Consider the following 26,995-nt stretch of genomic DNA (forward strand, 5'->3'; position numbering starts at 1 on the left):
TTATTTATTACAAATGTAGGCTAGTAATAGGTTTATTTGATTATTCACAATTTCAGCACATGGGTGTAGATCATATGAACCATAAGCATTAGTCATGTCCCATGAATCAATCATACCAATGTTTAAACCCTTGAATATAGTCTTGGATATATTATACTGTATGTAGCCATTGAAGTCACTAAATGTTTCTGAATCACATTCTTTCTCCCGAATGTTTTCTGTTTTAAAGAACACTTGCGTACCTGGGCTGCGCAGGAAGAGACGCTCCACAGCTTTTCTTATACTGAGCATTCTTCTGATAAACAGGGAGAGAGGGAAGGGTCTGAAATGGTGTCCAAGGGTGAAGACAACAATTTTATCTGGATCACCAGACAGGTTATCAATTTCATGGGCAATATAAGAGTAGCTTTTTACAGTGTAAAAATTATTATACAAAAAAGGGTGTCCATGCTTCATCCAATGGATATAGATATTTTTGCTGATGTCTAGTGCCAAGGAAGGACTGTCCCAACGACTTGTATGGATGTCAAAAAATTGTAGTGCTACAAAAAAACAAAAGAAAACTTTAAGTGAGAGATGTTGCCTTTACTAAATATTTATTTTCCCATCCTTGCATACTTTGCTGGTTCTTTTATATTTGTAATAGAGAAGAAAGAAAAAAAAACTGACATAATATCATGGTACATTTCTACTATGAAGAGTTTATTTTTTCTTTATTATGTTATGAATAACATGTTTCCTAAGAAAAAAGAAAAAGTGTTACGATTCCAAATACATTGTACATAAGGAAGTATAAACCCGAAGTTAGGTGTACAGCTTTCTTCATTATATGTGTCCTCGCATTTCATATTAGTCAGGAAAAAGAAGGACCACAGCTCTTTGCCCATTGAGGTAGTCCCACAGAGTGTTAAGTGAATGTCCATTATGCTGGGCAATTATTGATTTGAATGTCCATGCATCTTTTAGCTTGGGTATCATTGGCATAAATTATTTATTCACAACACAAAAGAGTAACAGTCTTAGAAGTGATTTACAAGTTATTCCTGTAGAATGGTTCATTAGTGGTTATTTCAGGGCTTGGTTTGATTTGTGTCGGTAATACTACATCGTGAAATATTTCACCTCTGTAAATTTATACGGTCACAGCTCCACCATAGTGTAACTATGGTGTCAGGCAACAGCAGGCGCCTGAATCACAGCCTCTCATAGCATTTGCTTGTTGTACTGGAGTCTAGCCGGGGTTAAATACCATCTTGTTATTATTTTTAAGCTGGTTTTCTAAAGCTTGGACTAGTGTGCAGAATGGGCTACTGTTTAGTGAGTCCTGATTTTTGCACTCTTGCAGAGTGGTGATAGTGCCTAGCTCTCTGTCCCATCTCCTTACAAAACCAGGTAAGCCTCGATGAGGTTCGCTATTACTATTTGATAGAAATTTGAGATTACTTTTTTGGATGTGGAGTCCATTACACAGAATTGTTCAAAATTAGTGAGTGGACATGGTAGATCTTGTTTATTTGTATGAAGGTTGATGAAGTGTCTCAATTGATGATATGGAAACTAAGTGCATAAAAAGGGGGGTGTTTTAAAGAGTCGAATTGCTGCTTAATTTCATGATTCCATTATCAGTTAATAGGTAGATAGGTAGTAGTTTAGATATTTCAGGGGATGTGTTGTAGAAAAAGAATATCCAGATAGGAACTCCAATGTATGTAGTGCAGTTGTGAGGGGAAAAATATTTAGTGGATATGTTTCTGTATTTATCCCGTATATTCTGCCAGTCATGCCAAGTGTCATTTTAAAGTGAAGTGAGGATATAGATTGCTTATTGCTATTGTCAGGGTTTCTAAGTGATTGTTTCCCAAGTTCTCTAATTGCAAACATTGATTAGGGGTGTCTTTGCCGAATCTACACCATACAGATATAACGCTGTAGGGAGATAGCTAGTTTATATGCTATTAAGTTGGGCACTCCCAGTCCTCCCTCTTTGAGAAATTAATACAGTTTTGAAATTTGCGGTGGTGCTTTTGGGAGGATAATCATTTTAAACTCTTGATCCTGCCTAGCCAGGAGATGTTCTTTGACCAACCATGAGAAGCCAGGGTCTGGAATTCTGTTATCAGCCTACCTTAATTGGTGTTTTCTCAGTGACTTAAATTCAGGAGCATGTATGCCCCTAAGTATTTGAGATATTTCATTCTGGGTTTTAATGGTACATTGTTGGCAGATCTCATGTAAGGTTTTTGAGTTTATATTTAATGGGAGAAATTCTGATTTAGCCATATTGACCGAAAAATTAGATACTTGGCCATAAGCGTGTAACTCAACTAATACCACGGGAAGGGATTGTTGTGGGCTGTGTTAGTGTCAGTAGCAAATCATCTGTCATGATGGCTAGTTTATATGATTGATCACCTAACTCAATGCCATTGTATTCTATTGTAAGCCAAATCTTAGTTGCCAGTGGTTCCAGGGACAACACCAATTAGTAGAGGGGATAGGGAACAACCTTGTTGGGTGCCCATTTCTAATTTTCAAATTCTCTGAAAGATTACCATTGACTCCTAACCTGTGCTGTAGAGGTTTGAAATATAAAGCTAGGATCTAACAAATAATTTTTGTGGGAATACCAAAGTGATGAAGAATGACTGTTAAAAAGGTCCAATCTAAGCAATCAAACCCCTTTTTGACATCTGTGGATAGGTAACATTGACAAGATTTTGGCTGTTTAGACATATTCTAATTAAATTGATAACATTTACCGTGTTGTCCCATGCTTCCCTCTAAGGGCAAAACCCACCTGATCCTGGTGGATAAGCAGGAGGAAATTTTGTTTAGATGGGAATCAAGGACTTTTGCATATAGTGTCAGATCAATATTTAAAAGAGATATGGGCCGAAAATTAGAGGGAATATGGTAGGTTTTCCTGGTTTTTGCTAGAACTGAATATAATTGCCTGGAGCATGGTGTCAGGAAATACATAGCAGTCAGAGATTGAGTTAAATAGATCCTTGGTTGTGGGATAAGATAGTTTTGCAAAAAGTCTTGTAATATAGGCCTGTAATACCCATCTGACCTGGGGCCTTGTTTTGGTTGTAAATATTGGATTGCAGTTTGTATTTCTTTGGTTTGAATAGGTTTGTACTAGGGATTTGTATAAGTCTGGTGGTATTGATGGAACAGGGGTATTCTGTAGATATTGTTTACAGACGTTGTTGATGTGTTTCCTCTCTCGGGAATAAGTTATAAAAGATGTGATAATATTTTTTAAATTCATCAGCTATTTTGATGATGTCCTCTAGGTGTGTCCCCATTCTTTAATTTAATCATGTGTATGTAAGTTATTTGGTTTTTGCTGTTTGAGTGCTTGGCTAGGAATTTCCCAGATTTATTGTCTTTGCTGTAAGAAGTTTGTTGTAAAAATATTGTTTGTCCTTTGGGTTTTAAGTTGTAAGAATGTGTTCATTTCAGCACTGCATTCAAGTAACTGATCTAGAATTTTACTATTTGTTGAGTTTTGTTTATATAAGAGGTCCAGTTCTGAGAGCTTCCAGCAAGGAGAAGGTATTCACTTCTGTATTTTTTTAGTTAATTAGGGCTTTTAACTTGATCATTTCTCCCCTAACTGTGCACTTACTGTATGTGCTTCCCATATTATCACTTTATTCATCTATGGTGTGTTATTAATGGAAAAAATAAGTTTTTAGGCTTTTCTTAATAAGTTTAACATTTTTGTCTAGTAATAATGTGTTAACTAGTCTCCAGTTGAAATATTTAAAAGGGGGCTCTGGCCACCTTATGGTACACATGACCAATGAGTATTTGGCCATGATGTGTGCTTAATAATGGCACTTGTGAAAAAAACAATAGTGCTAAATTGTCAAATAGTATATAGTCCAGCCTAGACTAGCTTTTATTGGGGATGTAAGAAAAAAGGTGGTCTTTTTTTGCAGGATGCAGATAGTGCCATGTGTCATGAAGGTTAAGTAATTTAAGTTTTGCAGATGGAGTTTAATTGACTATGTATTGGTCCTTGTGTCAGGTTAAGAGCAGTCTAGAGTAGTTTCTAGTGGGATATTTAAGTCCTGCACTTACAATCAATGGGCCATTGATGAGGTTTTGGTAATGTGTTGTGCAATTGACTTGATAAATCTGTCTTGAATATTTATTTGGTGTGTACAGGTTGACCATAGTGATGGGTTTCCAATATCATAGAGGAATCTAACCTCTTTATCTTTTCAATTTTCAGTTTAGAAAAGGGAATATATTTATGAAAGAGGACACTAATCCCATAGATATTTTTTGAGGAGTACTATGGTAATGTTGCAGATAGTGGGGCCTAGTTATCAAGTCGTCAACCTCAAATACGCTGGAATTTCTGCAGCGTATTTTGTGGCGAGGCTGATTCGCCTTAGTTATCAAAGGCTACAGACCAGCAAAAGTAGAATTTTTGTGACGTAAACTTTGATCCGCCGGACTCAGTCCGACACAGATCGATTCTTACGTCACTCCAGATTTACTGCACACAAGTACGGCACAATCTGACTTCGCTCGGCACTGTATTCCGGCCCAGCGTACCTGGTTTTTCAATCCGCCACCCTGGAAGTCGTCGGATCCCATAGGAATCAAATGGGAGTCTGACCATAGCGAAAGTACAAGTTCGCTGCTGCCCGACATCCCATTGATTCCTAGTGGGAGCTGTCTACACCTAACACCCTAATATGTACCCCGATTCTAAACACCACTTATCTGCACCCCCTACACCGCCGCAACTAAATAAAGTTATTACCCCCTAAAACCGCCGCTCCCGAGCCCACCACAAGCTACCTATACATATTACCGCCCTGAACCGCCGCTCCCAGGAGCCCACCGCAAGCTACTCTATACATATTAACCAACCCCTAAACCGCCGCTCCCAGAGCCCACCGCAACTATAATATATGTATTAACCCCTAAACCGCCGTTCCTCGTAGCCCACGGCAACTATAATATATGTATTAAACCCCTAAACCGCCGCTCCCGGACCCTGACGCAACCTATATTATATTTATTACCCCCTAATCTGCGCCCCCCTTCACCGTCGCCACCTATAATACATTTATTAACCCATATCCTGCCCCCCACTACAACATAACACCGCCGCCACTGTAAAAAATTTATTAACCCCTAAACCTAAGTCTAACACTAACCCTAACACCCCCTAACTTAAATATTAATTAAATAAATCTAAATAATATTTCTATTATGAACTAGAATTAATCCTATTTAAAACTAAATACTTACCTTTAAAATAAACCCTAATAATAGCTAACAATATAAATATTAATTATATTGTAGCTATGTTAGGATTTATTTTTATTTTACAGGTAACTTTCAATTTATTTTAAACTAGGTACAATAGCTATTAAATCAGCCAATCAGATTGAGCTCGCATTCTATTGGCTGATCAGAACAGCCAATAGAAAGCGAGCTCAATCTGATTGGCTGATTGGATGAGCCAATCGGATTGAACTTGAATCTGATTGGCTGATTCAATCAGCCAATCAGATTTTTCCTACCTTAATTCCGATTGGCTTGATAGAATCCTATCAGCCAATCGGAATTGAAGGGACGCCCTCTTGGATGACGTCCATTAAAGGAGCCTTCATTCGTCGGTAGCCCGTCGGTAAAGAAGGATGTTCCGCGTCGGCGGGATGAACATTTAGAAGACCCCGCTGGAAGATGACATCGCCCGGATAGAAGACTTCTTCAGTGCCTCTTGGAAGATGACATCGCCCGGAGGAAGACTTCTTCAGCGCCGCTTTGGAGAATCACTTCAATCGGAAGGAATATTTTCTTCAGCGCCGCTTGGAGGATAACTTCTGCCGCTCCGAGTCTCATCTTCGGTTCCATCGCTGCTCGTGCTGAGTGAGAGACGACTCAAGGTAGGATGAATCTTCAGGGGATAGTGTTAGGTTTATTTTAAGGGGGGGTTTGGGTTAGATTAGGGGAATGTGGGTGGTGGGTTTTAATGTTGGGGGGGGTTGTATTTTTCTTTTACAGGCAAAAGAGCTGAATTCTTTGGGGCATGCCCACAAATGGCCCTTTTAAGGGCTGGTAAGGTAAAAGAACTTTGAACTTTTAAATTTAGAATAGGGTAGGGCATTTTTTTATTTTGGGGGAGTTTGTTTTATTTTATTAGGAGGGGGCTTAGATTAGGAGTGTAAGTAGCTTAAAATTGTTGTAATATTTTTAAAATGTTTGTAACTTATTTTTTTTATTTTTTGTAACTTAGCTTTTTTTGATTTTTTTGTACTTTAGTTAGTTTTATGTAATTGTATTTAATTGTAGTTATTTGTAGGTAATTTTATTTAATTAATTTTAATGATAGTGTAGTGTTTAATTGTAACTTAGATTAGGATTTATTTTTACAGGTAATTTTGTATTTCTTTTAGCTAGGTAGTTATTAAATAGTTTAATAACTATATAATAACTATTCTAACTAGCTAAAATAAATACAAAGTTACCTGTAAAATAAATATAAAATCCTAAGATAGCTACAATGTAATTATTAATTATTAATTATTATTATATTGTAGCTATCTTAGGGATTATTTTACAGGTAAGTATTTAGTTTTAAATGGGAATAATTTATTTAAGTATAGTGTAGTTGTTAGGTGTAATTGTAACTTAGGTTAGGTTTTATTTTACAGGTTAATTTCTCTTTATTTTAGCTAGGTTAGCTATTAAATAGTTAATAACTATTTTATAGCTATTGTACCTAGTTAAAATAAATTGAAAGTTACCTGTAAAATAAATATTAAATCCTAAGATAGCTACAATATAATTATTATTTATATTGTATGCTATATTAGGGTTTATTTTAAAGGTAAGTATTTAGTTTTTAAATAGGATTAATTTTAGTTTCATAATAGAAATATTATTTAGATATATTTAATTAATATTAAGTTAGGGGGGGTGTTAGGGTTAGTAGTTAGACTTAGGTTTAGGGGGTTAATAATTTTTATTACAGTGGCAGCGGTGGTAGTGGGGGGGCAGGATAGGGGTTAATGAATAAATTATAGGTGGCGATGGTGTAGGGGGGGCAGGATAGGGGTTAATAAATTTAATATAGGTTGCGGCGGGGGTCAGAGAGCAGCGGTTTAGAGGTTAAGACGTAATAGGGTGGGGCAAGGATAGGGGGTTACTAGATAATAATGTAGGTGGCGGTGGGCTCCGGGAGCGACGGTTTAGGGGTTAATATAACATTTTAAGAGTTGCGGCAGGGTCTAGGAACGGCGGTTTAGGGGGTTAATACATTTATAAGAGTTTGCGGCATGGTCTAGGAGCAGCGTTTAGGGGGGTTAGTAACTTTATTTAAGTTGCGGGGGGCTCCGTGGGGGCGCCGTATAGGGGGTAGAACATGTAGTTAGTGTGGGTGCTTAGTGACAGGCTAGCAATAAAGCTGTCAAAAAGCCGAAGAGCAGCGAGATCGGATGAGTGATAACTTACACAGTCCCGCTGCTCATCGCTCCCGTACTTGGTGCAAACGGGCTTTTTGACAGCTTTTTGATAACTTAGGCGAATTTTTGCAGGTCCGCGGGGGCGATGTGAGGCCGAGCTTAGGGCCGGCGTATTGGGCCGGCGAAGGGCAGGAAAAGTAGACACTTGATAACTAGGCCCCAGTTTGCGGATAAAGTATTTAGGGATAGAGTTTGCTTTGAATTGAGTTTCCTGAAGCAGTAATATATGAATCTACCCATCTGTGAATGTCATGAATGGCTTTACAGCGTTTGTTTGGGCAATTCAGGCCTTTTAGATTCTGAGTGATGATAATTAGCTCTTTATCATTATAGTTTGCCATTGGTATTATGAGTATAGTGGGAGTTTGTATGTAGATTTGGGTCACTTGATGATACGTAAATGTATATTAGGACTATGGGCAAGAGGGCAAGTAACATAACAGATAATAACTAACATTTGAAAAATCTAAAACATAAATGAGAACAATGAAATGAACAATCTTTAAAATAAGAATTCTGTAGAATATATTCTCAGAGCAGTGTGATAATTAACTTAAGGCAGAATAGGTTTATATCAAAATCCGTTTTTTCCAAAATGGACCATTAAGAGTAAAATGCATGTCATTACTTACTTCAGATCCACTGATCTATAATAATCATGGTTAAGATCTTGCTTCTACATATACAGGAGATATCCATATAGTCAGAATATCACCTGTATTATGTTTATTTCCAAAAAGGATAGTGTGGATGGAAGTGTCCTCATCCATTTTCACTGTTGGAAGAAGATGTTTCTAGCACTGGCTTGCAAGATCTTTTCTGTGGGACTTGACTGCAGGCGGTCCTTTGTGGGAGACGGTTAGATCTAGTGGTGGCTCCTTGAGCTTGAGTTGATGTCTGTAGATCCAATGCAGGTGGTGGAGGTATGTCTAGTGCTTTGCAAATGTCCATAATGTCTTTGGATGAGTCACAGGTAAAGTGCTTGCCTTTCCATGTGATCAATAGGTGGAAGGAGAAACCCCAGCGGTAGGGTATATTAAACACCCTCAAGGCTTAAGTGAATGGTGACAGTTCTTTGCACTTTTGAAGGGTTCTGATTAAAAGATCAAAGATGTTTGTAGACTAGTGTTTACGTGTCTTATTGTTTGTTGTTGTCTTGCAAGCTTCATTATGTCTTCCTTTGCTGAGAAATTTATGACCTTGGCTATCACGTCTCTAGGCAGTTGGTCTGTTTGAGGTTTTGGCCGTATCGCTCTGTGCACTCTGTTGATATCAATTGTAATAAGTTGATCTCTTTTTTTGTCAGGAAATTGAATAGGCCTTGCAAGTATTACTCCAAATTTGGTGCGGATATGTCTTCAGAGATTCCTCTGATTCTTATATTATGGCGTCTACTTTAGTTTTCGACGTTGTCTATTTTGTTCTCCAATTCATGAATGGTGCCATCTTTTTTTTTATATGGGTAACAGCATCTGATAATGCAGTAGTGTGAAGCTCCTTACTCTCTTTGAGCTTCTCAACTTTGTGTCCCAAGATATCTCCTCTCTGATACATTGTTTTACGTGTGATATCAGTGTAGAAAAGTCCTGTTTTGATGGTAATGAGTCAAAAAGTGCTTTAGGGATGGTGATAGATTCAGAATTATGATCTGACTCAGATCAGAAGAGGAGTGAGGATCTGCTTGTGAAACATCTGAGATAGTAAAAGTTGCTGGTGGAACTTGGTCTGCTGTCTGAAAGAAAGTGTTTACTGAAGGTGTAGTGTGCCGTTGCTGTTTGGCATCCTTACCAGATTTATTGGGTTTCTTGGGGGACATTATGATGTTTTCCAGAGTATATCAAATTAGATGTGAGGTTTGTTTTAACTAAGTACTATTTCAGTTGACCAGAGTATCTGGAGATCAACTGTGAGGTATTTTCCTGTGTCTGGTGTATTAAACTTTTCAATGCCTCAACTATTGTGAACATTTTAAAGTTCTGTGAGCAGAATTATGCAGTACAGTTGATCACCGTCTAAGTACAGCTGTATTGTTTCTCCTGACTGATCTAAATATACCCGCTTAGGGATGCTGTGAATTTTTTTTGCTGGCTTATAGCTTTTATTGCCTGGGTTTAGAAAATGCTCTTGAGATGTATGATTTTAGGATTACGCTCTTACTGTAGAATTAGCTCACTTAAATGACCTATGTTATGTAATGCTGGCCCAGGCCTAATTTTGTGCTCTACATGGTGTGCTGTTCTTACTCACCAGGCTAAAAGGTTGAAGAGTGCCTTTTGTTCAGTAGCTTAACAAGCTACAGTGTCTTGTATAGCATTAGGATGTTTCACCAGAAGACGCTGATCTCTAACTTTGCTTGCTAGCTACAAGGGTAATTTAGGCCTTGTTTAAGGCCTCTTGAGCTACGAGGTGCCAGTCCATAGATCAGAGATGGCCCCTTAAATATATCCTCACATCTCACCACAAGAACTTCAAACACCGGTGATCAATATTGTGTCTGGTAATTAATTCCCAGAGTAGTTGGTTGTCGACTTGTGCAGTTGTTTGTCAGCGCGGCCTGCAGAGAGGCCATGTGAGCTTTATCGTGACAATCTGCTGGGCTTTGATGAGTGGTGATTAATGTTGTAAGAGAAGCTTCTTTTGGTCCCACTAATCTCTAGAACCTATTCTGCAATTGTAGGAATGAAATTGCGGTTTGCGGCTATTGCCTATCACATTGCAGGGATGCGGGAGCTCTTTCAGTGTGCTGCCGACTCTATTGGTTTAATTTGTACATGTAAAATTTGTTAAACAATTATAGTAAACATAATGGGCTAGATTACAAGTGAGTCTCTAACGTGTTTTTGCGAGCAGTTTTATTTGCACTGATATTACAAGTTGAGCAATCTCAGAGCTGTGGTTAACTGTTTCCCTAAACTAAAAAGTTGCACAAAACACTTCAAAAATACATTACAAAGTACAGGTAAACTCCTAAAAACACCATCTAATAAAAATTATTAACAAAACAATGTATTAAAAAGATATACAGGTTCAAAAATATGAGATCTTGGGAGTTAGAAAAAAAACAAAAAACAGGCAAATGGCTTTAACATTGAGATACATACATATATATGTCTACAGATGTATATTTATGTATATATATATATATATATATACTGTATATGTTTATATATGTATAAATTTGTATTAATTTATTTATATGTGTATATATGTATTTACAGACATATACACATATAAAAACAGTAATATATATGTATACATATTTTTTATATTTTCATGTTGTGTATGCGCATAGTACAGTATGCAATCATGTTTGCGTATTACATTATGCGATCGGGTATGCACATATTACAAACAAATGTTAGAGAACATTGGAATATGAAATATTCATAATTACATGTCTGGTTTGCGTAAATGAGAATGTCATGGTGTTTTTCTCCTTTGACTTCTATGGGGGAATAAGTGAACGCACATGCGATATTGTAAGTTCAGATTTTTGCGCTAGTTTGGCTGCCGCATAAGCAAAATCCTTTTTTTTAAAGCTTACGTATTACGAGCGCAACCTGACTAGCACAAAAAGCTTAACTCTAGAGGAGTTTTTGCAATCGTTAAAAACAAAATACCACGCCACTTGTAATCTAGACCAATATGTGAGTAACATCAATTAAGAAAAGCCATAAAGCCAAGTATTAAAACAAATTACAGAAAAAGTATGAGCTAAAGTATCAACTAAGCTATTGAATTCCATTTTGTTAAGCTTCTAAACTGTAGTAAGATATGATTTACGTTTAAATTCAAGGACTATTACCATATTTAAAAAAAACTCCTTTTTACGTTTTCACACTCAGTTTACTGTCTAAATTATACCATTTGATTACTAATTTCCTATTCAAAATAATCATTATTCTTTCTTATTTTTTCACCTACTTTTCAACAAAAAAATCAATAATTTAAACAGTGAACAATGTAATTAATGTGAATATTGATACTTACCAGGAATAAGTTCTGTGAAACGAAGCATCCACTGATGAAGAGTAGAATCTCCTAAGAGATAAACCATTTTTCTGGTCAAATGTGTTTCAGCGTGCGATATGAGGCTTAATGGAGGCAGTTTACAGAAAACAGGGTTCCAAATATCTTTCAAGAAATAGCCACTGGGAAATGGAGTGGGCATCCCAGGTTTGCATTTTGGTTCTGAACGTGCACTTCTTCCTTTTTAAAAAAAAAAGCAGTAACAATGATAATCTGTATTGATGTAATCATGAAGGGAGGTTATGCAGATGATCTCATAGCGGCCGATTTATCAAGGCCCGAATGGCCCCTGATGCCCCTGTTTCCGCGTGAGCCTTCTGGCTCGCCGGAAACAGCAGTTATGAAACAGCGGTCTTAACATTGCTTGTGCAATGTTAAATGCCCACAGTGTATTGGCATTCAGCAAAGTCTGGTGCACATGATACGCTAAAGCCAGACTATGATAAATCAACCCCATAGTCTTTGAGGTGGAAACTATAAAAAAGTTGATCATTAAATATGTGTGATTTACTATAGTATGATCAGTCTTAAAATAGCAGAGAGACTAAGTGATCTTTACATTAAAATGATTTAGCAGGTAGGAATGAATCACTAAATGAACAAGAATCATTTAGAGGTGTATAACAAATGGGCTGATGTGAGAACATATATAAGATTTGTTAGATGTTTAATGAGACAAGCACTGCAACAGTTTGAACAGACAGTTAAGGGTGATATTCTATGTCAGGTATAAGGAAACCGTATGAAATTCAGGAAGTGATATTGAATCTGTATACATAATAAATCAAATCCATTGATCATATAGAAGATTATGCAGAAATATAAATGATGATCTTTTTCCGTGCTTAAAATGTGTGGGGATAAACATCAAGGGGTAATCTGTTATTTACATACGTCTAGAGTACAAATCGCGCGCTGACTGCAACGCAAGTGCGCTATAGTTTTTCTTTAGGCTTCCTCAAGCGTTTTCAGCCTCACTAGTCTCATCCACCAATAGGATTTTTTCTACCTTAATGCCGATTGGCTGATAGAATTCTAGCAGCCAATCGGAATCTAAGGGACGCCATCTTGGAGGATGTCACTTAAAGGAACCTTCATTCGTCGGGTATTCGTCGGTCGAGGAGGATGCTCCGCGTCGGATGTCTTGAAGATGGACCCGCTCCACGCCGGATGGATGAGAGAAGATGCCATCTGGATGAAGACTTCTGCCGTCTGGAGGACCACTTCTGCCTAGCTTGGATAAGGCTTCTGCCCATCTGGAGGACCACTTCTGCTCGGCTTGGACGAAGACGTCTCCCGGTAAGTCGATCTTCAGGGGGTTAGTGTTAGGTTTTTTTAAGGGTGTATTGGGTGGGTTTTATTTTTAGGTTAGGGTTTTGGGCCTGCAAAAGAGCTAACTGCCCTTTAAGAGCAATGCCCATCCAAATGCCCTTTTTAGGGCAATGGGGAGCTTAGGTTTTTTTTAGTTAATATTTTTTTGGTGGGTTGGTTGTGTGGGTGGTGGGATTTACTGTTGGCGGGGTTGTTTGTATTTTTTTTACAGGTAAAAGAGCTGATTTACTTTGGGGCAATGCCCCACAAAAGCCCCTTTTAAGGGCTATTGGTAGTTTAGTTTAGGGTTTTTTTATTTTGGGGGGGCTTTTTTATTTTGATAGGGCTATTAGATTAGGTGAATTAGTTTAAAAATCTTGTAATTTGTTTATTATTTTCTGTAATTTAATGTTTTTTTGTACTTTATATAATTTAATTTAATTGTATTTAATTTAGGAAAATAATTTAATTATAGTGTAGTGTTAGGTGTAATTGTAACTTCGGTTAGGTTATATTTTACAGGTACTTTTGTATTTATTTTAGCTAGGTAGTTATTAAATAGTTAATAACTATTTAGTTACTATTCTACCTAGTTAAAATAAATACAAACTTGCCTGAAAAATAAAAATAAACCCTAAGATAGCTACAATGTAACTATTAGTTATATTGTAGCTAGCTTAGGGTTTATTTTATAGGTAAGTATCTAGTTTTAAATAGGAATAATTTAGATAATAATTGAAGGTTCTATTTAGATTTATTTAAATAATATTTAGGCTAGGGGGTGTTAGGGTTAGACTTAGGTTTAGGGGTTAATACATTTAGAATAGTGGCGGCGACTTTGGGGGTGGCAGATTAGGGGTTAATAAATGTAATGTAGGTGGCGGCGGTGTAGGGGGCGGCAGATTAGGGGTTAATAAAATAATGTAGGTGGTGGTGGGCTCCGGGAGTGGCGGTTTATGGGTTAATTAGTTTATTTTGTTGCGGCGGGGTCCTGGAGCAGCGGTTTAGGGGTTAATAAGTATAAAGTAGGTGGCGGCGGTGTAGGGGGCGACAGATTAGGGGTGTTTAGACTCAGGGTTTATGTTAGGGTGTTAGGTGTAAACATAACTTTATTCTCCCATAGGAATCAATGGGATATCGGGAAGCAGCGAACATGAGCTTTAACTGCTTTCAGACCCCCATTGATTCCTATGGCATCCGCCGCCTCCAGGGTGGCAGATTGAAAACCAGGTACGCTGGACCGGAATAGTGGCGAGTGTACCTGGTGGATATTTGTTAACTTCCAAATTAGTCAGATAGTGCCGAATTTGCATTTGGAACATCTGTAATGACGTAAGCATCGATCTGTTTCGGACTGAGACCGGCGGATCGTATGTTACGTCACAAAATTCTACTTTTGGCAGTTTGTAGGCTTTCATAAATATGGAGAATCAAGGTCTCCACAATTACGCTGCGGAATTCCAGCATATTTGTGGTTGACGGCTTGCTAAATAGAGATAACAATGTATTGTACTACTCTCACCCAGAGAGCAGACACTTCTTTCATGTACTATTCTCACCCGTAGAGCAGACACTTCTTTCATGTACTACTCTCACTCAGAGAGCAGACACTTCTCTCATGATCGTTATACTTTTATACAAACTCGTTTCCTTGTGTTTAAGAGACAGGTTATGATAGTCTGATTAATTTAATCAGACTATCATAACCTGTCTCTAAAACACAAGGAAACTATTTTTTATAAAAGTTCAATGATCCTGAAACTATTGTCTGCTCTCCGGGTGAGAGTACATTGTAGAAATCAGGGAATTCATTAGTGAGAATTTGAGTAAAAAATATGCATTGCAGATACTTAACAAAGTGACATTAATAAAGGATGTGACACACTTTACTAGAGTGAGTTGTTCCTCTGAAGAAACGCATGCTTCTGTAGAGGGGTGGGTGGTAGTTGGCAAATCTGAGCTGCCACTTTAATTTCAAGGCTGTTTTAAGCATGCCTTCTCTGAACATGCAGCTGATAAAGTCTGCCGGAATTCCGAGAAAGCTTGACATTTGCCAAATACCACCCTCCCCTCTCTACAGATGCCTGTGTTTCTTCAGAGGAACAACTTGCTCTCGTAAAGTTTGCCCTGATGGGCCTATCTGTCTGTTGCGGCAGGCTTCTCCTTCTAGTTTAGGCAGCGCATTCCGCAGATAATTTTTTTCTTCTGTTAACCTGCTCACATATCCCGTAAGCTCTGCATTTTGAGCTAGCAATTTCTCAGTAAGGCAAAAGTATAATATATAGATCCCAGAGGGGTACCCAATAGAGGAGCGCTCTCCAAAAAAAAGAATATGGAATAAAATAAAATGTATAACAATAATAAAAATTGCTGTAAACCTAGTAATCAATGCGGTAATTAGTAAACCAATCAAAATCTAAAATGAAAATAAAACTAAAACATAAAGTTCATGTGTAGAAACTTGCTTGTTTTCCAATGCAGTTAAAAAAATCCTCTGTAGGCGATGAACGTGATTCGTTCAGGCAGCTCCTCTTGACCCGGTGGAAGGTAATTCTATAAGAATAAAATAAGGAGAGGGCACCTCATAGTGTAATACGTCCTTTGTTATAGGTGTATGATATTGGTAAAAAGAGGCTTACCAGAAATTATGGCACTGTACTGTGACCAGTGCTATCAGACGGACTAGCGCTTACAGCGGCTAGCACACTGTTTCCCCGTGTTCCTCGTCAGGTGCAAGATCAAGCAAATGTAACAGCTCAGATAGTAGAAGATGGACAACACCGGAACAGCAAACAGGCTGACAACTTCGTTAATGCTTAAAACGTAAACACTTTATTCACATGCAACGCGTTTCTCGACCACAGACCGGTCGTTTCATCAGGCAATTTGTAAAGGCGGATACAATGTATAATCATTGCTACAATTAAATACATTTTCAAGGTAAAAAGCAGAAGTTGTCAGACTTAGAAGTGTCCAATGGGCACAGGTAATACAAATGAATAGGTGATCTTGTAAAACGGTTCCCCAGGTGAAGGAGGTATAGTCACTGATACAAATAATAAAATATTCAAATGTGAGCCATGCTGTATGATTGGTCCATATTCCTCATTATAAACATCTCATCAATACAGTCTACCGTGAATATAAAAAACATACGTTGATACACAATAAAAAATATTTTATCCTATATAAATAAAAACAGTATAAAAATGCTGTGGTATTTCTCATGAACCACAATATTCTACCTATACATTTTTATGGTACGGGATAGGAAACTTATATGGCTTTTTTAGAGGCTTATATGCACAAATGTCAATCAAATGCTTTATTTATAATACAACAAAGCGACTAATAAAAAGGGAAAGAAAGGATCATACTATTAATATAAATTAAAATGGTGATAGTCCATATATATCTGATATGTTTGGATTTTTTATCTAGGACTAAGTGTATTAATAGATTAAATGCTTGCGCCAATATAAAAAAGAACTCGTGCCTAAAACTAAAATAAACTAATGAGTGGGCAATCTAATGTAGTAAGTAAATAGTATTTATGAATGAGAATATAAACACAATTAACAGCAGTGTTAATGGAACACCAGATATCACTGCCGTTTCAAAAATGGTCCAGATTAGTTTTTTTCCTTGCTCATAAATCAAATCTATTCGCATTATCAAAATATTTGAATTTTACCATATTCGTTGCTCAATAGATGTACTTTATGAGCAATGAGAACGAATTGGCTGTATCTCTCATTATGAAGCCTACAATGTAATTACCAGAAAACTTGTAATATTAGTTATTTAGTTAAAATAAAACTATAAAACTGACCGATGTGTTGATCGGTACGTGGTATATTTTTAAAAAGTATCAGTGATTGCAATATTCATCAGAATCACCTATGTGTTTTAAAAGTTTCATAGGTGTATCTCCCAATATTCATAAATAATCATAACGGAATACTGGTTGTGGTGATATTAACCAAAATGTTTTGTGTGAATTTATAGAGAAATATCTGTGGATTTATAAAGATATTTTATGTAAATATGTAAAGACTCATGAACATTGTATATTACGGCCAATATCAAAATACTAGGTCTACAATCAACTTATGATGATATTGGCCAAAATGCATATAAATATATAAAACTAATGGTCATTATGTATTGAAATGTTATTAGTCAGGTTGTTTAGCCTATTCTTATTTTGGAAAAATGAATTTCAAATTATTGCAACTGTTTTAATAAAAAAAGAGAATAATATAATGTTAAACAGATAAAGTTGTGAACGTGTTGAAACATGCTAAAGTATATCGTTAGTAATATGAACGTGTAGGCATGTGTTGTTATATAAAATTACCAATGAAGTGAACATGTAATAATTAAAATGTATATGTTAATCTATGTGTCTGATATGATGGGGAACTTATATATCTCTGTATATCTAAAATGGTAACAAATATATGGTGATATGTGGTTCACCTACAGTGAACAGTCTACGTGAACAAAAGGAAATGGAACATGTTGGTCATAAAGGCAAACAAATATGAATAAGCTAGTGAAAAACTACCTAAATATATCACATAGAGGACAATGAATCATCTATAGTCTACAGTCTGTGTGAATCAAAGGGAATGAAGTGATTGAATCAGCAAAGGATTAGAGCTATTGGCATATAGACATTTGTTATAGAACCAGGTATATTAGTTAAATTAAATTAAGCATAAATATAGGTCTATGAAGTCAAAAAGACTGAAAATAATAATAATATAAAATTTTAATTGAAGGCTGCTAAATCAAGATTTGCGTTTAGATCTGATGGATAAAGTGTTTTTAGTTTGTAAATCCAATAGGTCTCACGTTGTCTCAGTTTAATTAATCAATTAATCGTCTGATTTTTAGATATTTAGGTACTTTTTCACTAGCTTATTTATATTTATTTGCCTTTTTGACCAACATGTTCCATTTCCTTTTGTTCACATAGACTGTTCACTGTAGGTGAACCACATATCACCATATATTTGTTACCATTTTTAGATATACAGAGATATATAAGTTCCCCATCATATCAGACACATAGATTAACATATACATTTTAATTATTACATGTTCACTTCATTGGTAATTTTATATAACAACACATGCCTACACGTTCATATTACGAACTATACACTTTAGCATGTTTCAACACGTTCACAACTTTATCTGTTTAACATTATATTATTCTCTTTTTTTATTAAAACAGTTGCAATAATTTGAAATTCATTTTTCCAAAATAAGAATAGGCTAAACAACCTGACTAATAAAATTTCAATACATAATGACCATTAGTTTTATATATTTATATGCATTTTGGCCAATATCATCATAAGTTGATTGTAGACCTAGTATTTTGATATTGGCCATAATATACAATGTTCATGAGTCTTTACATATTTACATAAAATATCTTTATAAATCCACATATATTTCTCTATAAATTCACACAAAACATTTTGGTTAATATCACCACAACCAGTATCCGTTATGATTATTTATATGAATATTGGGAGATACACCTATGAAACTTTTTAAAACACATAGGTGATTCTGATGAATATTGCAATCACTGATACTTTTTAAAAATATACCACGTACCGATCAACACATCGGTCAGTTTTATAGTTTTATTTTAACTAAATAACTAACACCTAGATTTAGAGTTCTGCGTTAGCCGTCAAAAGCAGCGTTAAGGGCTCCTAACACTGCTTTTGGCCGCCCGCTGGTATTTAGAGTCAGCCAGGTAAAGGTGTACCGCTCACTTTCAAACCGTGACTTTTCCATACCGCAGATCCCCTTACGTCAATTGCGTATCCTATATTTTTATGGGATCTGCCTAACGCTGGTATATAGAGTCTTGGCTGAAGTGAGCGGTACCCTCTACCGACAAGACTCCTAACGCCTATGAAAAGGCTGTAGTTAAGAGCTTTATGGGCTAACGCCGGTATATAAAGCTCTTAACTACAGTGCTTTAAAGTACACTAACACCCATAAACTACCTATGTACCCCTAAACCGAGGCCCCCCCACACACGGCCACTATAATAAACTTTTTTAACCTCTAATCTGCCGACCGCACATCGCCGCCACCTACATTATCCCTATGAACCCATAATCTGCTGCCCCTAACATCGCCGACACCTACATAATATTTGTTAACCCTAATCTGCCCCCCCAACGTCGCCGCTACCTTATCTACACTTATTAACCACTAATCTGCCGACCGGACCTCGCCGCCACTATAATAAATGTATTAACCCCTAAACCGCCGCACTCCCGCCTCGCAAACACTAGAATTACATTTTATTAACCCCTAATCTGCCCTCCCTAACATCGCCGCAACCTACCTACAATTATTAACCCCTAATCTCCCGCCCGCACCGTCGCCGCTACTATAATAAAGTTATTAACCCCTAAACCTAACTCTAACCCTAACCCTAACACCCCCCTAACATAAATATAATTTATATTAAACTAAATAATATTCCTAAAATTAACTAAATTATTCCTATTTAAAACTAAATACTTACCTATCAAATAAACCCTAATATAGCTACAATATAACTAATAATTACATTGTAGCTATTTTAGGATTTATATTTATTTTACAGGCAACTTTGTATTTATTTTAACTAGGTACAATAGCTATTAAATAGTTATTAACTATTTAATAGCTACCTAGTTCAAATAATTACAAAATTACCTGTAAAATAAATCCTAACCTAAGTTACAAACCTAACACTACACTATCAATAAATTAATTAAAAAAATTACCTACAATTACATACAATTAAATAAACTAAACTAAATTAAAAAAAAAATAAATTATAAAAATTAAAAAAAGATTACAAGATTATTAGTCTAATTACACCTACTCTAAGCCCCCTAATAAAATAAAAAAGCCCCCCAAATAAAAAATGCCCTACCCTATTCTAAAATACAAAAGTAATCAGCTCTTTTATCAGCCCTTAAATGGGCTTTTTGCGGGGCCTTGCCCCAAAGTAATTAGCTCTTTTGCATGAAAATAAAAATACAATACCCCCCAACATTACAACCCACCACCCACATACCCCTACTTTAACCCACCCAAATCCCCCTTAAAAAAACCTATCCCTAACCCCCTGAAGATCATCCTACCTTGAGTCGTCTTCACTCAGCCGAGCCGAATTCTTCATCCAAGGTGCGCAGAGGAGGTCCATCATCCGGTAGAAGTCTTCATCCAAGCGGGGCAAGAGAGGTCTTCCATCCGATTGAAGTCTTCATCCAGGCGGCGCCTTCAATCTTCATCCATCTGGAGCAGAGCTGAGCCATCTTCAAAGGAGCCAACGCGGACCCATCCTCTTCAACCGACGCCTACTCGCCGAATGAAGGTTCCTTCAAATGACGTCATCCAAGATGGCGTCCCTCGAATTCTGATTGGCTGATAGGATTCTATCAGCCAATCGGAATTAAGGTAGGAAAAATCTGATTGGCTGATTATATCAGCCAATCAGATTCAAGTTCAATCCGATTGGCTGATCCAATCAGCCAATCAGATTGAGCTTGCATTCTATTGGCTGTTCCGATCAGGATGAAGACTTCGGACCCTCTTCTGGACGGATCGGTGATACCCGGCGTGGTGAAGATAAGGTAGGAAGATCTTCAGGGGCTTAGTGTTAGGTTTTTAAGGGGGGTTTGGGTTAGATTAGGGGTATGTGGGTTGTGGGTTGTAATGTTGGGGGGTATTGTATGCTTATTTAAATGCAAAAGAGCTGTTTTCTTTGGGGCATGCCCCGCAAAGGCCCTTTTAAGGGCTGGTAAGGTAAAAGAGCTGTTAACTTTTTATTTTAGAATAGGGTAGGGCATTTTTTTTTATTTTGGGGGGCTTTGTTATTTTTTTAGGGAGCTTAGAGTAGGTGTAAGTAGTTGAAAATTCTTGTAATCTTTTTTTATTTTTTGTAATTTAGTGTTTTTTTTTGTAATTAAGTTTAGTTGATTTAATTGTAGATAATTGTAGATAGTTTAGTTAATTAATTTATTGATAGTGTGGTGTTAGGTTTAATTGTAACTTAGGTTAGGATTTATTTTACAGGTAATTTTGTAATTATTTTAACTAGGTAGCTATTGAATAGTTATTATCTATTTAATAGCTATTGTACCTAGTTAAAATAAATACAAAGTTGCCTGTAAAATAAATATAAATCCTAAAATAGCTACAATATAATTATTCGTTATATTGTAGCTATATTAGGGTTTATTTTACAGGTAAGTATTTAGCTTTAAATAGGATTAATTTATTTAATAAGAGTTAATTTATTTCGTTAGATAAAAATTATATTTAACTTAGGGGGGTGTTAGTGTTAGGGTTAGACTTAGCTTTAGGGGTTAATACATTTATTATAGTAGCGGCGAGGTCCGGTCGGCAGATTAGGGGCTAATACTTGAAGTTAGGTGTTGGTGATGTTAGGGAGGGCAGATTAGGGGTTAATACTATTTATTATAGGGTTTGCGAGGCGGGAATGAGGCGGTTTAGGGGTTAAGAAATTTATTAGAGTAGCGGCGAGGTCCGGTCGGCAGATTAGGGGTTAATAAGTGTAGGTAGGTAGCGGCGACGTTGGGGGGGGGCAGATTAGGGGGTAATAAATATAATATAGGGGTTGGCGATGTTAGGGGCAGCAGATTAGGGGTACATAGGGATAATGTAGGTTGCGGCGGTGTGCGTTCGGCAGATTAGGGGTTAAATTTTTTTGCGGTGATGTGGGGGGACCTCGGTTTAGGGGTACATAGGTAGTTTATGGGTGTTAGTGTACTTTAGAGCACAGTAGTTAAGAGCTTTATAAACCAGCGTTAGCCCATAAAGCTCTTAACTCCTGACTTTTTTCTGCGGCTGGAGTTTTGTCGTTAGAGTTCTAACGCTCACTTCAGCCAAGACTCTAAATACCAGCATTAGAAAGATCCCATTGAAAAGATAGGATACGTAATTGACGTAAGGGGATCTGCGGTATGGAAAAGTTGCGGCTGGAAAGTGAACGTTAGACCCTTTCCTGACTGACTCTAAATACCAGCGGGCGGCCAAAACCAGCGTTAGGACCCCCTAACGCTGGTTTGGACGGCTAACGCAAAACTCTAAATCTAGGCGTATGATCTTTAAAATCTGAGTTAAATGCTGCAATGTTACAACAAGGTGAGAATAGAAAAATAAAAAGATCCGCTTTTCCATGAGTTAACTCTACTTCTCTCCTTCAGAGGGGGAAGATATAGGGTATCTGCAGACAGCCTCCATATTGTGCTTTTTAATAGCGCCAGTCCCAAGTCTCAGCCTATTCTTGGCCTCCACTCCTGCTGGGATGCCACAGATGATGTTTTCACTGCCTAGGTAGCGGTATTTAGGTTGATGTTCCTAGTCCTATAACCACCTGATCCATTCGTTGGCATCTCTGCTATTTTCTGACTGCTCTCATATTAGCATTCCGCCACTCCCCCTAACGTTCATGGCTCTTTCTTATGCATCAGCATCATCACCTCTTGCTGGGCCCAGTAGTTATAAACTTTTAAGCAGTAGGTGGCAGCAGCATTTGCACAATATATAACATTGCTAGAAGCATTGTTGCAAAATCGCGGCCATATTGTGCTCTAGACATATGGAGAACAATATGAGCCTACCAGAGCCTACCTAGGTAGGCTTTTCAATAAACAATGAGAACAAAGTAAATTTGATAATAGAATTTTAAATTGTACACTCTATCTGGAATGTGAATGACAATCTTTGGATTTGTGTCTCTTTAATATGAAGTAGCCTCTGTTTAAAAAATAAGCATATTATAGTCTTTGCAGTTATACATTTCTGCTAACATAGACAAACCCTTTAACTAAACTCACCTTGACACTGATGTACAATGACAAGATCAACAGTTTTAGAAATCTCATCAGCAACCTTTGACCTACAAATAAATAAAAACACAGGTCACAATAAAGAAATGTGATCCACTCCAAGCAAGTGTGTATTAACTGTGCTGTGAATGAGGAAGAATCAAACTATATATTTTTAAGAGAACTGAAAGCAAAAAAAAAAAAAAAGATTCAGACAAGAGTGCAAGTTTTATAACACTTTGAAAAATACTTAAATTTTAATACGTCAGAGCACAGCTATGTAATGTCAGGAACATGAGCTATATGGGAGCAAAGACTTAGGGGCCTATATGGGAGCAAAGACTTAGGGGCCTATATGGGAGCAAAGACTTAGGGGCCTATATGGGAGCAAAGACTTAGGGACCTATCCGATATTGTGGATCATGTCTGCTGCACATCGATAAATGCCAATAGCATACGATCTGGTGAGCTTCTGGTGCAATACCGCCCCCTACAGATTCGCGGCCAATCGCCCGCTAGCAGGGGGTGTCAATCAACCCGATCATATTCGATCGGGTTGATTTCTGTCCGCCGCCTCAGAGCAGGCGTACAGGTTATGGAGCAGCGGTCTTTAGACACACGGGGCATCAAGCTCCATACGGAGCTTAATAAATATGCCTCTTAAGCCTAGATTCAAAAAGATCCCCCAATATTTTCAAGCATATTTACTTTCAGCTCACATTCATTAGCTTTTCATTCACGTATTTTCAGGCTTATTTTATACACAGTCACAAACAACCTGGGAACAGCCTATTTTAGACAATCTCTACCAAGCAGGGCTGGTAAGTGGTGACTGGCTTAGCAGAATATGATCATATTGTGTGACTAAGATCCCATTTTATTTAAAGGCATTTATAACAGGCAACATTTTTTTGCAGCATAAATATAAGTCAATATTATTGGGAGATGTTAATCACAATTTTATTTGAACTATGTAAGTATATTTAGCTGATAGAAGTATATTTGTTTTTGCACCTCAAATATAAGCCAATATTTTTTTTTGCGAGATGTTTATCCCAATCTTATTAGAAGCTATGTAAGTATATTTGGCAGACAGAAGCATATACAAATATGCCATGAAAGAGTGGACTTAAGTGGCTGGATGTGCACCAATACTTTTTGTTGTTCTGTAATTGTTTTGGTCACTTCGGTAGCACTCCCACAATATGTGTGTTAAGATTAAACAGTCGTTTTGTGGTGTGCTTAACCAAAAAACCCCTTTGTTGTATCTTTTGAATAGGGAGCTTACAAAATCCCTCCCCTTTGGTTAATGCACGCCACCCAGCCCATGTGTGTTCCAGATAATGTAATTGTTTTATACTTAATAAGCTAAAAAGCTTCACACAGTGTAGACATGACTTGCTGCAGTGTGGAAACTGGTTAGTGTTAGGACCAGTCTATATGGGACACCCTGTAAGTGGTGACTGGCTTAGCAGAATATGATCATATTGTGTGACTAAGATCCCATTTCATTTAAAGGCATTTTTAACAGGCAAAAAAATTTTGCAGCATAAATATAAGTCAATATTATTGCGAGATGTTAATCCCAATTCTATTTGAACTATGTAAGTATATTTAGCAGATAGAAGTATATTTGTTTTTGCAGCTCAAATATAAGCCAATATTTTGCAAGATGTTTATCCCAATCTTATTAGAAGCTATGTAAGTATATTTGGCAGACAGAAGCATATACAAATATGCCATGAAAGAGTGGACTTAAGTGGTTGGATGTGCACCATTACTTTTTGTTGTTCTATATATATATACAGTGAGGTAAAAAAAATATTTGATCCCCTGCTGATTTTGTACGTTTGCCCACTGACAAAGAAATGATCAGTCTATAGTTTTAATGGTAGGTTTATTTGAACAGTGAGAGACAGAATAACAACAAAATCCAGAAAAACGCATTTCAAAAAAGTTATAAATTGATTTGCATTTTAATGAGTGAAATACTTATTTGATCCCCTATCAATCCATTTCTGGCTCCCAGGTGTCTTTTATACAGGTAACAAGCTGAGATTAGGAGCACTCTCTTAAAGGCAGTGCTCCTAATCTCAGCTTGTTACCTGTATAAAAGACACCTGTCCAAACAAACAAACATGAATGTAAACCAGCACAGATCCACTCAGAGTCCCACAGTGAGAACTGCCAAACTCACTTCCGTTATTACTCCTAAAAGACACCTGTCAACAGAAGCAATCAATCAATCAGATTCCAAACCCTACACCATGACCAAAACCAAAGAGCTGTCCACGGATGTCAGGGACAAGATTGTAAACCTACACAAGGATGCAATGGGCTACAAGACCATCGCCAAGCAGCTTGGTGCAATTATTCGCAAATGGAAGAAACACAAAATAACTGTCAATCTCCCTCGGTCTTGGACTCCATGCAAGATCTCCCCTTGTGGAGTTTCTACGATCATGAGAACGGTGAGGAATCTGATCAGAACTACACAGGGGAATCTTGTCAACGATGTCAAGTCAACTAGGACCATAGTCACCAAGTAAACAATTGGTAACACACTACGCTGTGAAGGACTGAAATCCTGCAGCGCCCGCAAGGTCCCCCTGCTCAAGAAAGCACATGTACAGGCCTGTCTGAAGTTTGCCAATGAACATCTAAATGATTCAGAGGAGAACTGGGTGAAAGTGTTGTGGTCGGATAAGACAAAATCAAGCTCTTTAGCTCAACTCAACTCGCTTTGTTTGGAGGAGGAGGAATGCTGCCTATGACCCCAATAACAAAGCAAAATGGAATCCAGCACACAATCTAAAGGAGTGAACCCACCAAGAGCTACTAACTGGCTCTCAAAATGGAAATGACAAAGAATAGCAGAGGGTCTCCAATGCTGCAAATAATTCTTTATTATATTGTCAGGATACTGCAGTATGGATCTATTTGTAGAAAGGTTAGCAGCAGATTTTAATACATTTCTGACAATTTGTAGCATCTGTAGTGCAACAGATTAATATCTTGTAATTGTTGCTTACTACAGTTTGCAATTCTATATACAGTCAACCAACCTAAAGAGTCTCTTATTTCCCTAGGCTAAAGTTTCTACTGATATGTATACATAAACATAAGCTCTTAGAACTAAAACCGGTTAACAGAATACTAAAATGATACAGCTATAATAGTTTAAATTCTGAGTTAAGAATCTCTCAATACATCTAGAAAGTATAAAGTTAGTAAGAGTTTGTTCAGGAGAATTTCATTACTGCAGTTCACTTAGGTGCATATATTTCAAAAGGAACAGGAAAGAATTAGAATATCCACTAGATTCAAAGTACATTTCCCAAAGAAACAAGTAACAGGTGACACAGTGTGTTAGTGCTTACTTGGTTAGATTGCAATCTGTGCTTGGAAGGTAATCTGGATTGTTCAGAGAGGTCTGAATCTCATGGAGCTGAAAACAGTAACAGAGGTAGGTATGCAGCACAGTGTGGTCTGTGTAAACAAAGTGGAACAAAGATCTCTCAGGCAGAACTGCTCCAGCTCAGGAAAGAGGCTGGGATGTCAGCTGCAGTACACTTCTCTCAGTAGGAAACTTAAACAACAGTCAGTGTAACCCAGCTGAAGAAGTAGAAGCTGTAAATGCAAAGAAGGAAATTTCCACAAAATAGAAGTAAATACAAAGTGAGCAACTGAAGAAAATTAATAATCAGATAGGGAGATTTAAATGGCTTCAGTTATCACAAGCAAATGGCCATGATCTGTTGCAAACAAATTTCCAAGCAATTTGGAAAGGAAACCCTGCCTCCTTTTAAAGACAGCTGAATCCTCAAGTAATTAAGGAACCTTAAAAAAACAGTACATGACATATATGTTCATATCCAAGACACGATCATAAAAGCCACAACGTTTTGGGGCAAATGCCCTTAATCATGTGTTAAAATTACAAACAGGTGGGCATGTCCACACATCAACTCTGTGCGGTCGCATTTTCAGGAGCTCCAGAAGAGGCTGAGTTAATTCACTTATTACTTCAACCAATTCACAGCATACTAAGAAGGAAAGTTATATTTCAGGTCCACAAAGTTTTGTGGATCATGTACATATGAAATTTGCTGTACTCATGACTCAGGAGCAACTGAACAGCATATCGAGGCCTACAGTGGCGGCTATCTTCTAGGCTGAGCAACCTCCACCCGGTAACACGGATCATTTGCCTCATTGGAACCAAGGAATATATATACAAAAACAAAAGCATATTCTGACACATATGAA

General features: G+C 37.2%; 1 protein-coding gene across 1 annotated transcript; it reads right to left on the reverse strand.

Annotated features, from left to right (window-relative positions):
- On the reverse strand, positions 1-26,942 carry LOC128639038 (NXPE family member 2-like). The gene is made up of 4 exons (XM_053691180.1): positions 26,842-26,942; positions 22,736-22,797; positions 11,490-11,708; positions 1-542 (listed from the first exon to the last, which is right to left on the reverse strand). The coding sequence occupies exons 1-4, from the start codon at positions 26,940-26,942 to the stop codon at positions 1-3; spliced, it is 924 nt and encodes a 307-aa protein (XP_053547155.1).
- Between the last annotated feature and the right edge of the window lie 53 nt (positions 26,943-26,995).

This window comes from Bombina bombina, chromosome 8 (genome assembly GCF_027579735.1).
Source record: "Bombina bombina isolate aBomBom1 chromosome 8, aBomBom1.pri, whole genome shotgun sequence".
In the NCBI taxonomy this organism is placed as follows: Eukaryota; Metazoa; Chordata; class Amphibia; order Anura; family Bombinatoridae; genus Bombina; species Bombina bombina.